This window comes from Aulonocara sp. 'chitande type north' Nkhata Bay, linkage group LG11, assembly GCF_057382095.1.
Source record: "Aulonocara sp. 'chitande type north' Nkhata Bay isolate Kocher_YH1m ecotype deep benthic linkage group LG11, A_spYH_male_GT1.1, whole genome shotgun sequence".
NCBI classification, from domain to species: Eukaryota; Metazoa; Chordata; class Actinopteri; order Cichliformes; family Cichlidae; genus Aulonocara; species Aulonocara sp. 'chitande type north' Nkhata Bay.
In genome coordinates, this window is record NC_141354.1 from 36,513,359 (window position 1) to 36,528,673 (window position 15,315).

General features: G+C 41.6%; 1 protein-coding gene across 1 annotated transcript in view; it reads left to right on the forward strand.

Annotated features, from left to right (window-relative positions):
• The window catches only part of sv2a (synaptic vesicle glycoprotein 2A), a 53,990-nt gene that overhangs the window by 25,797 nt on the left and 12,878 nt on the right, over window positions 1–15,315 (forward strand). Inside the window, exons 3-5 of the mRNA XM_086312407.1 lie at window positions 13,187–13,367; window positions 14,160–14,311; window positions 14,506–14,639. Of these exons, the coding sequence (XP_086168533.1) occupies window positions 13,187–13,367; window positions 14,160–14,311; window positions 14,506–14,639 (467 nt within the window). The remainder of the gene's footprint in view (window positions 1–13,186; window positions 13,368–14,159; window positions 14,312–14,505; window positions 14,640–15,315) is intronic.

Consider the following 15,315-nt stretch of genomic DNA (forward strand, 5'->3'; position numbering starts at 1 on the left):
AACACACTTTCTGGAGTTTATGGAGAACATGCTTACCAGAGGACATGCTGAAGTGGCACCAGCTCTCAGTCAGAACCAGGAATGCTGGTACCTCCCTTTGTTTGGGGTTTACCATCCAAAGAAACCCGCCAAAATTAGGGTCGTGTTCGACTCAAGCGCCCCACATGAAGGAGTCTCTCTCAACGACGTGTTGCTAACAGGCCCCGACCTCAACAACAGTCTTGTTGGGGTGCTCATAAGATTCAGAAAGGAGCAGGTGGCCATAACGGCGGACATTGAACATATGTTCCACTGTTTTGTTGTCAAAGAGAGCCACAGAGACTTTCTCCGCTTCTTGTGGTACAAAGATAACGACATGTCATCTGAAGTTATAGAGTATCGCATGCGAGTGCACATTTTTGGGAACAGTCCCTCCCCCTCTGTCGCCATATATGGGTTGAAGAAAGCAGCAGCGACTGGTGAGCTAGATTTTGGGATTGAGGTGCGGACATTCATTGAGCGAGATTTCTATGTCGATGACGCTCTCAAGTCATTTCCTACTGAAGAAAAGGCCATACAAGTTCTCCAACAAGCTCAACGGGCTCTTGCTTCTTCAAACCTCAGACTACACAAAGTAATCTCCAACCGCCCTACAGTCCTAGAAGCTTTCCCACCAGAGGACAGGGCAAAAAACATTGGAAACTTAGACCTGTGTGCTCAAGACTCGCCAGTGCAACGCAGTTTGGGGCTGCTGTGGAATGTTGACACAGACACCTTCACATTCAAAGTTGACAATGAGCAAAAGGCCTTCACACGTAGAGGTGTCCTCTCTACTGTCAACAGTCTCTACGACCCTCTGGGGTTTCTCGCTCCAATCACAATTCAAGGCAGACTGATTCTTAGAGAACTTACCAGCTTGACGGACGACTGGGATGCAGCACTCCCAGACAACATGAAGGCAGAGTGGAGCAATTGGAAGGACTCACTTCAAGATTTAGAAGATCTCCAAATACCACGCCCCTACACTTCTCTCTCTACATCTGGCGCCCAAACCAAAACACTTTGTGTATTTGCTGATGCATCCGTGAAAGCCATTGCAGCTGTCGCTTACATCAAACTGTCTACTTTGAACAAAACAGAAATCGGCTTTGTGTTTGGAAAAACAAAGCTAGCTCCTCAAGCCGGCCTCACAATTCCAAGACTAGAGTTATGTGCCGCAGTGCTTGCAGTTGAAGTTGCGGAGCTGATAGTAGCAGAAATAGACATCATGTTTGACGACATTGAGTACTACACTGACAGTAAAGTCGTGCTAGGCTACATCCACAATCAGTCACGAAGGTTTTATGTGTACGTGCATAACAGGGTCCAACGCATCCTCCAATCAACATGCTCCAACCAGTGGAGGCACGTTCCATCCGAACTCAACCCAGCAGATCATGGGTCCCGCTCCGTTGCAGCAGCGCAACTGAGCAGCACAACATGGTTTAAAGGGCCAGCCTTTCTCCTCAAACCGTCCGCACAGTCGCAATCTCCAGTCACGTTTGACCTTGTGGATCCCACTCTTGATACAGAAATACGTCCGCTGGTGACAACAAATCTGACACAAATCGCAAGGTCAACAGTAAGTTCATCCCATCTTGAGAGGTTTTCCAACTACAGTCCTCTCCTCAGAGCAGTTGCCCGCTTGACCCACATTGCTCGTTCCTTTAGTCGATCCAACCAAGCATCCAGCTGTCGTGGTTGGCATCTCTGTCAACCCACAGTGGAAGAATTGGAAAATGCGAAGGTCTGTATCATAAAGAGCGTTCAGAGTGAGTGCTACGAAAAGGAAATAAAGTGTATTCAGGAAGGGATCCCTATTCCCCCCTCAAGCAGTCTTTGGAAACTGCATCCTATTCTAGATAGCAATGGACTCTTAAGAGTTGGAGGCCGAATCATACAATCTGAACTGGGTATCGACACCACTCACCCTCTCATCATCCCTGCCCGACACCACTTGGGAACGCTCTTAATACGGCACTATCACGAGACTGTGAAACACCAAGGAAGACATTTCACGGAAGGTGCCATTAGAGCTGCAGGATTCTGGATGGTAGGAGCCAAAAGGGCTATCAGCACAGTGCTTTTTAAGTGTGTCACATGCAAGAAATTGAGAGGAAAAGCGGAATGTCAGCAAATGGGAAACTTACCATCTGAACGAATGCAAGTTGCACCCCCCTTCACATATGTGGGTGTAGACGTGTTCGGGCCATGGGACATTGTAACCCGGCGCACGAGAGGAGGACAAGCTAGCTCTAAAAGGTGGGCCGTGATGTTCTCATGTCTGTCAACAAGAGCAGTCCATATCGAGTTGATCGAATCAATGAGCACAGACAGCTTTATAAATGCTTTAAGGCGACTTTTTGCAATCAGAGGCCCAGCAAGACAACTAAGATCGGATTGCGGTACGAACTTTATCGGCGCCTCTCGGGAACTGAAAATGGACGGATCGAACATGTCAGTCAAGGATGTCGAAGGCTACTTAAGCAAACAAAACTGTTCATGGATCTTCAACCCACCTCATGCATCCCATATGGGCGGTGCCTGGGAGCGGATGATTGGGATTGCGAGGCGTATCCTCGACTCTATGTTACAGGACTGCAAAAGAACACTACTAACACATGAACTGTTGTCAACATTCATGGCAGAAGTCTGTGCCATCATGAATGCTCGCCCCCTGATTCCTGTGTCCACCGATCCTGAGTCACCCCTCATCCTCACGCCGTCGATGCTGCTCACGATGAAACCAGACTCAGCAGCGCCACCCCCTGGTGACTTTGGAAAGGGGATATTTCTGAAAGAACAATGGAGAAGAGTACAAGGTCTCGCTGACATGTTCTGGTCCAAATGGAGACGGGAATACCTTCATACTCTTCAGTTGCGACACAAATGGCAGGACAAGAAACAAAGTCTCAAGGAAGGAGACATCGTTCTGCTCAAAGACATTCAGGTGAAGAGGGGCGATTGGCCCATGTGTATCATAACCAAGACTTTCCCAGGGAACGATGGACTTGTCCGGAAAGTCGAAGTAACTACTTCGCACTCAGGCAATAAGAAGACTTTCTGTCGTCCTGTAACAGAAGTGGTTTTGCTGCTGTCCCCCGAAAAGTTTAGTGACTGACAGTTTAATGTGGGATTGTTATAATCCCAGGCGGGGAGTGTTATGTTACTGCTTAGTTAATTTCATGTTTTAAATGTTAGTAAGTGCGCCGCCCTGCGGTCCCTTTAAGTCGATATTTTGTGACAGTAGAAGAAGAGTTAGACAGGAAGTTCATGTTTGCTTGCGATGCTGCTTCAAGATGGCTGCTCCACATTCGTGTCCTTCTTTGGGTGTTTGTTAAAGCATTGTCTGTAAGTACTCAATGGTAAAGCAACGAGGCATTCAAAGTGCTGTCTTTATGTGTGATGGACCACAGTTAGCAAGTTTTCTATGTGCTATTCATATGTAAATGAGATCGCCAGTTCATATGCTAATTAACGGTGCTAATCGTCATGTTAGCTCTTCGAATGCATTGTCAGATCATTGGCACATGTTGTTGTTAACAGTACAGATTATTAATGTACATTTCCACATATGTTTTATTGTTACAGTTTCACAAAATGAAAGAACCAGTAAACTTCTCAAGATCTCATCTATTGTCTGGAGTTCCTGGGTTCATGTTTAGCTGTGTGGATAGCTAGTCAGACTTCTAGCGAGGCCATTTACAACCTCCTTTCCCCTTCTTTCTCCCTCTGGGTTTGTGTCATGCTGGGGGAGGGGCAGGGAGACACGACTGGCCTCCATTCCCTCCCCTCTTCCTGTTACGCAACATTCCTGACTCATGCGAGAGAGCCTCTTGTGCTCGTACCTCTCTGCATGCAGTCTCCTCTTCCGACCCCCATCCTCAGGCTCCATCTCAGCCTATCCTGCTAGCTGCTCTTACCCCACGCAGTGTTCTGGATCATCTGTTTTGTGTGTGCATTAGTATGTGCATGTAATGGGTGACTGCAACAATGTCGACATCATCACGGATCCGTCGTTTGACATTTCAGCAACACAAAAACTAGAATTAAATAAGGATCAAACACAGGAAATGATGACAGCTCGAGCGGTCTAAATAAAACCCTGGTGCAGCGTTTCTGCTCGACGAGCTCGACGAAACACATCGACACAGCAGTGAAACAGTGAAGTGGTTGTCATTGATTTGCCCTTGTTGTGAAGCTGCAATGGACTGTAGCTTTTTTGTCATATAGGAGACGGGAGTATGTTCCATGCAGGATATGTGCAGGATCAGCGCATCCTCAGCCTTTTGGTGTTAAGAAGTTTTCTCACTGCTCAGCATTCAGTGTATTTCCAGCCACAGTTCTGTTAAATATAGTCTTGAGAAGGTTTTTTAAATCTGTAACCTTTGCTACAATATGTTCACTGCCTCCTCTAATTATTGCAGTTGCATGGCTGCATTTTGAGACAGCGACTGCACAGTTCTCCTCAGGCTAAAAGGAACCTTTGTGTAATATAATGTATCCTCAGCCTTTTCATGGACATGGAATAAGTAACTGAAATCAAGGATGAAGGGATAAAATGGGTGAAAACAGTCAATCGGTCCTGGGGATGATCTGTCAGAGAAAACTGTAGGCAAAAAGATTTGGATATTGTAGCCTGCTGTACATGTATGAGCATCAGAAAGATGTTAAGTTTGCATATCAGTACTTCTCCAATACTAGAAAATTAATATTGAAGCTCCTGGGTTACATATTCATTTGAAAAACACTGAGCTTTGTTATCAAAATGAGCTTTTTCTTAAATTTCATTTGTATTTTTATAAACCACTAAAAGTAATATTTCCAGTCAGTACAGAAACAGCAGTCGTAAATTATCTTTACTACACGCAACACACAAATAAGCCTTATAACAAATGATTCAGAATACCAGAAAAAACACCTGACTTTGTTTACAAAATTGGAAGCAGCGTAAACAGTGCGGAGGATTTGATGAGTGCTGCCAAACAGAGCTGCAGGTAACCGAGCAAACAGCTTATTCAGGAGATATTTCCCCTCTTTTTGAAGGCATTTTAATCAGCTGCTGCAGTGTTTGTTTGGACCAAACACCCTTATTCACACTACCATCACAAAGTGAGACCACTGCAAAGCACTTATAGCATTTATTACTTCAGCTTTCAGTGGTAGCAGTGGATATTTGCTGGCTGACTTTCAGTCACCACAAGAAACTGCAGCTGTATTCTCCTCCTGCGCTACTTTTTATTTAGTTGTTCAATAAAAACAAAGCAGGGGAAGCACCACAAAGGAGAACCATGCTAATTTTTGCAGGTGATATGAAGGAAAACTAGAAGTTTACAGAAGACATCTCAGCTCACTGTGCTTCACAAGCAAATCGAAAAGTCATAAAATCCACAAACAACAAACCACTGGATGAAAAGTGAATTATTTAAATCACACAGGAAAATGAAATAAATAGACTAATATATAATAAGTAGGGTATAGAGGATGCATATGCTTTTTACTGAAAGACTGACCTTAAATGAACTCCTTTTGAGACATTTTAAATGCTTTTCATTTAACTTATATAAATCTTAAAACCTAAGTGAAAAGATAATCGTTTGCTCAACAGTTGAACACTGACTGTCTACTGATATTAATATCTAGAAGACATGTACATGTACCTTTTGCTTCCTGTGAACATATTGTGTCTTTAAAGGAACCCATAATTACCTTGAACCCTAATAATGAACCCTGAGGGGCACATTTGTGTAGATTGTACCTGTAGGAATACAATTTGGCTTTACTGTACCCTGTTTCTGAGACTTGTAAGTTCATGAGAGAAGAACACTGCAGTGTAAGCCATCTATAAATGATCAGTTCTGCTCTACAAGAGCTGCTAACATGTCTCCCTCACTGGATCCTTAAACAAGCCCCGTGTACTCTGCTAGTTGGGGAAAACCTGCTATTAATAGAAGCCTCCTGCCCTGCCCCCTCTTCATGCACATAGACACACAGTCTCGCACACTTTTGTCCATTTCCACACACACACACACACATGCATATACACTACCCTGGAGCCCTTGGGAGTTCTGTCACAGCGCTGACTGGCCATCGTCCTCCCCCCTTTCTCCCCCCCCCCTCCTCTCTCCCCCCCCCCCCCCCCCCCCCATTCAGAGTGCAAAGGTGCTCAGCTGTCTGGAGATTTCTGCTTCTCTCCTTTCTCTTCATTTTGCACCTCGTCCTGCTCACCTCTCTCCTTTTGTCTCTCTTTCTGTCTTCACCACATTTTGTTTCAGCTTTCTCTGAAAAACAAAACGCAAAACGCGTCTCATGAATGATTAAAATGTAGACGAATAGAAAGCAGTGGTTGTTTTGATGTTACTGAGCATCTGCAGCTTACTGCAGCATCAGATTCACTGGAATTCAATGAAGTGTGTTACTAGTGGTTTGAAAATCATGAAAACGTCACCAATAGGAACATTATTTAATTGAATGCAATTCTAGATTCAAGAGTTTGTTGGGAAAACTGTCAAATAAAAAAAATCACAAAGAAATAGTCGGGATCTCATTACTGCTGAATGATTTCAAATACAAAAGCCGTTGGCAGCAGAACTGTTTTTGATAGGATGCTTCACCTCCACACTGTAGGCTGTAATGGCTTTTCTGTCTCCTTCTCCTTTTATTTAACTGGAATGAGGCTCAAGCTGTAGACTGTGCAGAGTGAATGCAGCCATGAATGTAGCATCTTCTCCAGCTTGGTGTTGTGAACCCAGGCATGATGAAACAGAGGAATTAAATCATATATTGCTTTATTTTCTGGTTTCTTTTCACTGAATCATACTATAGTTTACAAAAGAAATGGCATGCTATATTGAACTAGTGCTTCAGGCTATTAACCTAATCAGGTAAGGTCATTTCCTCATAGAATTCTCTGTGAATGAACTTCTTTGCAGGTCAGTTTTGCCCTTAAAACATCATTTGTTCACTATAAAATCCATATGCTGCCTTTTTGCCATTTCTACCCCATTTCCATACAGTTTACATCATATGGTTCATGTTCTGCTGTAGTCCCTGTTGGTGGTGACCCCATTTAATCCCATAAGGGTGTAGCCAGAACAACCTGCACAAGCATCAATCACAGCATCCCATCAGGCACCACTACTGCTAAGAACTGGGTCATTGCAGTGGTTATGTTTTTTTTTTTTTTTTTTTGCACTATGATGCTTCCTTATTTAACAGTTTAAAACAAAAGCACAGTGTTGTCTCTTTGGCCATTAAATAATAAACTTTTTTCATTAGCTTTTTGGAAACATTTCTGTTTTCTGCTGATTGGTTTGCAGCTTTTCCCTGTAAAGAGCTCCCTGCTGTGGCCAAAACCAGCTCCACGAGTGTAAAAGTCCACAGGCTGTAAAAAAAAAAGAAATACCTGAAAGAAGCCACCTGTTCATCCACTGGGAATATAGTAGTATTGATTGGTCTTTCGACTGTTATGTGCATCTTTAGGAATTTGGTGAAAAATATTGTTTTTACTGCCAGAATGTATTTTACCTTTAATATTTTAGTTGGTTTCTGCCGTATTTGTCCATTTAAAAGTACATAAAAGCAACAACTTGGGCTTAAATCAAACTCTTCCCTAAGATAATGTTATTTTATTAGTCAAACTAAATATTGATGACATTGTGGTTTAGCTTTAAGGCGAGCTTTGTTAGCCTCTTAATTAATTATTTTACCCCTCAGATATAGAAGAGCGATAAATTGGGACACAATTCATCCTCGAGCCAAAAGCAGCTGCTAATGCATTCTAGCCACATAGACAAGCAAATGTGATGACAGGGGAAATGATAATGACGTGGTTACTGGTCACGACAGCAATCAGGCTTCCAGCTCCCAGCTGGATATGGTGGTTTAGAAAGAAATATTTACCATTTGATCCATCCTACTCACTATGGCTGTCTGTCTGTTTGTTTACTTTGATGCTGCTGCAATGCGGCGACATTTATCATCACCATCACTTGCTAGTTGTTGCTGCTGCTATGAAGGATATTTCCAGGAGAAGTAGCTCACAGCGGTACCGCTGCTTTGGAACACACACAGCTTTATGATTCCTTATCTTCAGCGGACTTTCTGCTGTACTTCTTAATCTCCTGAAGATTTAACCTAATTCTATAGGATGTTAGCAGTGAGTGAAAAGGAAATAAAGCATAAAACAAGTCACCAGATATGATTGGGTGACCATTAATAACACACACACTTGTTCAATGAAGGGAATGAAAGTCACCTTGCTCCTCATTTCACAGCTGCAAAAGTTTACACTGAAATATACAACCAAAGGACAGACAGCAGGAATGAAACATGTGCAGCCAGAAACAAATACACACTTCAATAATTTCATTTAAAGGTCTTTTCATTTAAAAAGAAAAAGGACGCCCACCGTCACATTATTCTAGTTCAGGACATCCATCCTCTGTGTTAACCTGACTTTTCAACCAGCTTCATCATCCCAGCACTTTGCACCTCTGTCAGACTGTTTAATAACGGATCGTATTACCAGATGCGTTTAAAACCTGTGTAGAATTATTTTTTTTCCTGCCTAATTCAGTATTTTTTCTGGATGTCTTACACCAGCGGTCCCCAACCTCTTTTGCGCCACGGACCGGTTTATGCCCGACAATATTTTCACGGACCGGCCTTTAAGGTGTCGCGGATAAATACAACAAAATAAAACTAGTACTGGTACCGAAAAAAAGAAAATTTATTCATAACACACGTGAAAACCGAGTAAACGATAAAAACAATAACAAAACAACGCTGAAAACTGTTAAAAACCCTGAAAACTATACATTTCACATCTGAGCCTCAACTCTCGCGGCCCGGTACCAAACGACTCACGGGCCGGTACCGGTCCGAGGCCCGGGGGTTGGGGACCGCTGTCTTACACCACTAGCAGTTGGCAGGACTGTGTTGTTTTTGTTATGCAAGAAACAATATTAAATGTAACAATGTGATTCCCATGGCATTGAGTATAGTTTGTGCCTTGATTACTGGTACTTGTCCTCAGGTTAATGACCGTTTCAGATTTTCCCCATGAATTCTAAGCCTACCTTGAAATAGCAGTCAGCCTTTTCGGTCAGAAACTGAAAAATCTTGTCATGATAAAACAATGTCATCTCAAGGTTCACTGATACACTTATACCAGGACCTGTGTAGCAATAAATCTATTATAGCCCAGCAGTCCTTAATGAATCTGTTCCTTGGCATTGACACTACATGCACAGCTCATGTTCATGAACTGTGTGCTGAATGTTTCTCAGTAAACCACTCTGCTGAATGGATGGTGTGTCTCTGGCTCTTCACCTTTACTGTTTGCACCTTACCTGAAGGATAAAGCTCACAGGGTGACATTAAAGGATCAGTGTCTGAGCCATGCTGCTTCACAGCGGGAATTCGACAAGACTACGTCTTGGGCCTTGTTCTGTCTTACACATACACTCTGCTTCTTGTACCACTGTGGTGTTGAATTCAGTTAGAAGTTCACAATTCAGTAGAAGAAGTAATTGTCACCTGTCTGGTTGATGTCTCAGAGTTTAAGTCAAACCTGGACAAAATGGTGCTACTGTTCCTCTGGGACAAAATATCTCAGTGAGACCGCCCACCGGTCTGTCCTTCATCACTTTGCTGGTTCTAGTCATAGACTGTACATAAAAGATGGACACAGCCACTATGACATCACCCAGTGGTTTGCATTCTTTAGCTTGCTGGTTGTATTATTTATCAGGTCATTCCATTATAATTACCCCAGTACACAACAACATCAAAAAATATGTTTGAGAACTTCATTTCAATAAGGTGACGCTAACACTGTTATTTGAAGAGACCACGCCCCTATCATTAACAAAATCCAGAAGTACTGTTGTTATGAAGAGCAAACTCAGCAACAAAGGTCAAAGTGGACTGGGATATAAATGCATATTCAACCTCTGAAGTTGGGAATTTTCACAGTGAATGGAGTTTTTAGGGATTAACATTGTCATTATCATTTATCTGCCATAACAATGACACTCATTTCATGTGCACGTGCAGTAGTGGTGCAGCAACTGATCAAAAATCTCACGGATCGGATCAGATCACGGTTTTAAGTTACGGGTCGGATCAATTTTCGGATCAGCAAAAAAAAGAAAAAAGACAAAAATGTAACATTTACTTAATGAAGTATTTTTTGCCTGTTAAAAACATTCAACTCAAGACTCATTCCACGCAATTATAAAAAAAAAATTATGATACAATATAGGGCAGTGTAGGGCTTTGTATCTACCACTCAATTCAATTCAATTTTATTTATAAAGCGCCAAATCACAACAACAGTCACCTCAAGGCGCTTTATATTGTAAGGTAGACCCTACAATAATACATACCGCTCATTATATCGCACTCCGCTGTGATATAATGAGCTGTCACGGTCACGTAGCTTTCCGTTGCCCTGGAGGTCCACAAATTTGTAGTAGTTAGAGCAACAGAAGATGCCTGGGACAGTTCAGCCATAACTTTAAACTTTTCCTGCTCATACATGCTTGGAACAATCTTGCCACTAAAGCGGACGCGCAACGGGATATCATCAAGCACGTTCATCATAGTTTAAACCCCTTGTTTTGCACAACGGAATACGGCCTCCTGTCTGCAGCTAAACCTAAACACCCCAATAGCTTCTGTAATAGCTTTAGCCCGGTCGGACTGGGCTGCTTAAATGCCGCAGACCGCTAGCGCTGGCCATAACTATCGCTTGACAGACCCACCACGCGCACCATACACATACTTTTTTTCCTTCTTTTTCGAATCTTCAGATCACGTGTGTACCGAACCGTGGAGTGGGATCGGTTCGGATTACGGATCAACCGTGATCCGTTGCACCACTAATGTGCAGATACTGTGGAAAGCATAAAGGGTCCCCAAAAACGTGACTCAGTCTAATGGGTTTTTGCAATAGTCAGTAATCAGCAACCTGTGGAGCTCTAGGCATTGCATTATTCTATGCATTTTAACACTTTTTCAAAATTTCAGCATCACAGTTAATTGAGACATTTTCTACTCGATCTTTTGAAATGTCAGATAAAACAGTCAGAACAGAACTGTGACCCTGTGCTCTTAGAGTAATGAGCCTTAAAAATACTCCGCAAAATTTAACTAAATCTTTCACCTCCAGGGGGTAGTATTTCACAAAAGGGTGATTTAAAATGATTTTGGATCTGGTTCGATGTTCTTTTTACTTTTTAGCACTTTGACTGTTTTATCAACTGTCTTTGCCACTTAAATTAATCCTTAATCAATAAAATTGACTGAGAAATTTGACTCTAATGCACTAGAAAAAATACATTGTGCTTATTCTCCAATCCAATTGAATATTTTGAGAGCTTTGGGGTTAATTCTTGCCAAAAAATAGTATACAAATGCATGATTACTACCTTTTCACATACAAAAAAGTGATAATGAGAATTTAAATATAGATGTCACAATCAGACACAGTATGGTGAAAAGTTTCTCCTTAAATATTCAGAGTGATCTCACCAATAACTTGTCTCACTGAACACCCTCAGAGTGCGAACACTGTTGACAGGATGTCAATAAGGTGCTGATTGCAGGAGAACAACTGGTGTATGTGTGGTGTGGGAGCATCATCAGTTTTGCAGAGAGAGAAAAGGTTTGACAGACAGAGTGTGGGATATGAGTCATGTTGGCACCTTAAATCACAAGTCGGGTTGACAAAGGTGCTGCTTGTTTCTGTTAACGGCATCTCCTCCCTGGTGGCAACTTCCTGATGCAGAAGAGAATAAAGCAGTTTTATCCACGGGTTTCAGTTTATACTGTTTGGCTGTATAGAGAATTTCATTTGGGTAGAAACACCAGGAAGCAGCCACTAAAGGGATTGTATTGAAGTTGTAAAAGAATAAAATCTTTAGGGGCAGCGAGTGATGAAAAGGTTTCTTCAGATTCAAACAGAGGTGTCATTTATAGGAAAGCAACACAACATGTATACTTATTTTAAGGCTGCAGCAGTTTGTTCCTGTTCTCTGGTTCCAGCCTTTGTCTAAGATTTTTTTATCAGCACTTTCATGTTTTGGAAGATTGTCACCTTTTTGGTGACATCATTATTAAGCCCAGGTCTTTAATGCATGCTAGCTCATTCAACTTAGCCAGTGTCTCAGATGAGTATATATCCATGTATGTCACTAAAACTATTCAGTGTAATTATATAAACCTTATAGTTTCCAAAACACTAATATTTCATATTATGAATGTAATAAAGCTCTAGTTAAAGCTAATAATCATTTACCAACACCTCTAAAGTTCATTTATTTGATCTGATTACAGATTATACCATATTTGAGCTTGAATATAAGCTCAGCATGGCCCATTTCCTAGGTTTGTGCTAACATCAGCTAATTGCCACCTGCATTTTGCTCCATGCTCCAGTTTTAGAGATTCATCTTTTGCCTGCTCACACTTTCTGAAATACACATCTGAAATATTGCAACAAGGAAACAAGGAAACAAGGAAAAAAATGCTTAACTGTCTTTTGTGTGAAACCCAGCTCTCAGTTACAACCTGATTATACTATAATACTATAATACGTGTGTATTGTACTATAATACACATGGTCTTGATTAAATTTGAGAACCCCTTGAAACCACCTCCCTGTTTAAGTCTCCTGTCTCTTCTCGGTCACTTACTGTTACTCAAACTAGTATTGTCCAGTAATCAGTCTCTCTGGTTCCTTTACTTTGCTGCTTTTTAAAAGAAAAATACATTTATACAATTTAGGGATAGATCAGTGTTTCTTTTTTATTATACACATAGTGAAGGATGATATTTTGCATATTTCACAAAATCTGTTGTGAATAAGATGTACGCCACGACCCTCTCTGCTATGAAATATATGGTTTGGATGCTTATATTGCATTAACTTGCTGTTTCATGCTTAATGCAAAATGCTTGAGTCCAGTGAGGCAGTCAGATGAGCTAATTTACTGGGCAGTGGAAGTTTAATGAAAGTGCAAGTGGAGGCTGGAAGTAATATCAATGAGTTTACTGATGAATAATAACTCATTATCTTGCCCTTTGTCTCTCTCCGTCTCATTATCTCTTCCCATGACGTTCTCTTCCATTACTCTTCCCTCTTAATCCCCCCTCCCTCCAGGTCTGATTGTGTACCTGGGGATGATGGTTGGGGCGTTTTTGTGGGGCGGCCTGGCCGACCGAATCGGGCGACGGCAGACCCTCCTCATCTCCCTCTCCATCAACAGTGTGTTTGCCTTCTTCTCGTCCTTCGTCCAGGGCTACAGCTCCTTCCTGTTGTGCCGCCTGATCTCTGGTGTGGGGTAAGGGGATAGATGAGTCACTCAGACACAGCTGCCAGAGTTGGAGATGAGGCAGTCACGACCCACTGTAGTACATCAGTCAAACTGATAAGCAGAGCAATGTCACGTGGCACAGAGCAGATTAAATATGAAGTGGCTATATTTCATTAAAAGAAAAAAAAATAGTGTGCCCTTAGATACTGGTTGTATTTGGTGTTTGCTGTATCTCAGGTGAAGTGTTGAAAGGTACTTTTGGGCCTCCCATTTCCTCAGGTTTGGGCTTAGAAACGTCAACAGCTTCCATAACATGGTCCAAAGTCATTGACTAACAATGTGAACACTGACCTACTGCAACAAGCCAACCTGTCTGTAGTTTTACTTGCATGCAGCATCTTAAGGCTGTTGTAAAAGGATTTTAGTCAAAGCATTTTGTGCTCATTGCTGGTGGTTATAGCAGAATGCCAGCAGAATGACAGCCTGCATGAAATCATGCCCTTTCAGCTGGTTGTAAGAAATAATTCATAAATATTTTTCTGTTTTCATTTTTGGTGAAATCCATTAAAATGATTTGCTGTACATGCTATAGTTAAAAGACACAAACAGAATTAATATCTATATTACAAATCTTTAGAAATATTTCATTTAATATTAGCACACATGCAAGAAAGTATGTATATAATACCAAGATGGACAGTTCAATGAATTCTCAGTCATTCACTGATAAATAAAAAAAATCACAAATGACTGAATCTTTTGTTATGGGAACAGATGCTACCTTTTCTAATTCGGTTACCTTCCGTTTTAACTCCACAGCATTGGTGGCTCCATCCCAATTGTGTTTTCTTATTACTCTGAGTTCCTCGCCCAAGAGAAGCGAGGAGAGCATCTGTCCTGGCTCTGCATGTTCTGGATGATTGGTGGCATCTACGCATCTGCTATGGCTTGGGCCATCATCCCACACTATGGTAAGAAAATGTACAGTATTTAAATATGAACATTCTAAGCTTCGAGATTGTTTCCTCACGCACCAGTAGGCCAGTATCCATTCTAAGCTATGTAAATGCTAATTTTGTCTTTACATTTCTCTACAGTTTTTATTGCAAATGACAAATGCTGCAGTTCTGTCTCACGTCTCTTCTTGCTTCCTTTCCTCATGTAGGCTGGAGTTTCCAGATGGGCTCAGCCTACCAGTTCCATAGCTGGCGTGTCTTTGTGTTGGTGTGTGCCTTCCCCTCTGTGGCGGCCATCTCTGCCCTCACCACCATGCCTGAGAGCCCCCGCTTTTACCTTGAGGTCAGCCTGACAGCTCATACCCCACTTAGACCTTGTGGAAATATATTTTTGAATACATTTTGAATGCTTGAAAGCATAAACAGCCTTAAAGACAAAGTGCTGCTTATGCACTTTTCCAAAACATTTTGAATAACTTAATATGTACATATTTATCGTCCAGGAGAAATCTGAACATTGGAGATTCTGAAATATACATCATAGATTCTGAATTCAGTTCAGTATGTTTTAAACACTGACACAGAAAAAAAAACTGATTTTTATTTAAAAATGCCCAATATATAAAAAAAATCAGGCATGTTGTCAGTATTTTAGTACTAAACCACTTTTAGCTAATCATGTTAGCTGCTGGTTTATACCACCAGATGTTCTCACTTCTTGTATCTCCTTGTTTCTACATATTTACTTATTTATTTTATTTTACACCTGCACTCACGTCCCACGCACTTTCATTCACATCAGAATATCTCAGTTTAGTAAATGAAGCTGCAGCTGGTGGCAGACAAAGATAAAACACTGTAGAATCAACAACCTCTCATTTGGCATTTTGAAACATTTCCACGTGTACTGTGTGTGGTTTAGTCTCGATTTGGACTGAAATGTAGTCAGGCTTTCACATAAACATAACTGCAGCACTTACTGAAATTTAACGAAGAATAAGAATCAAATGGAGGGCAAG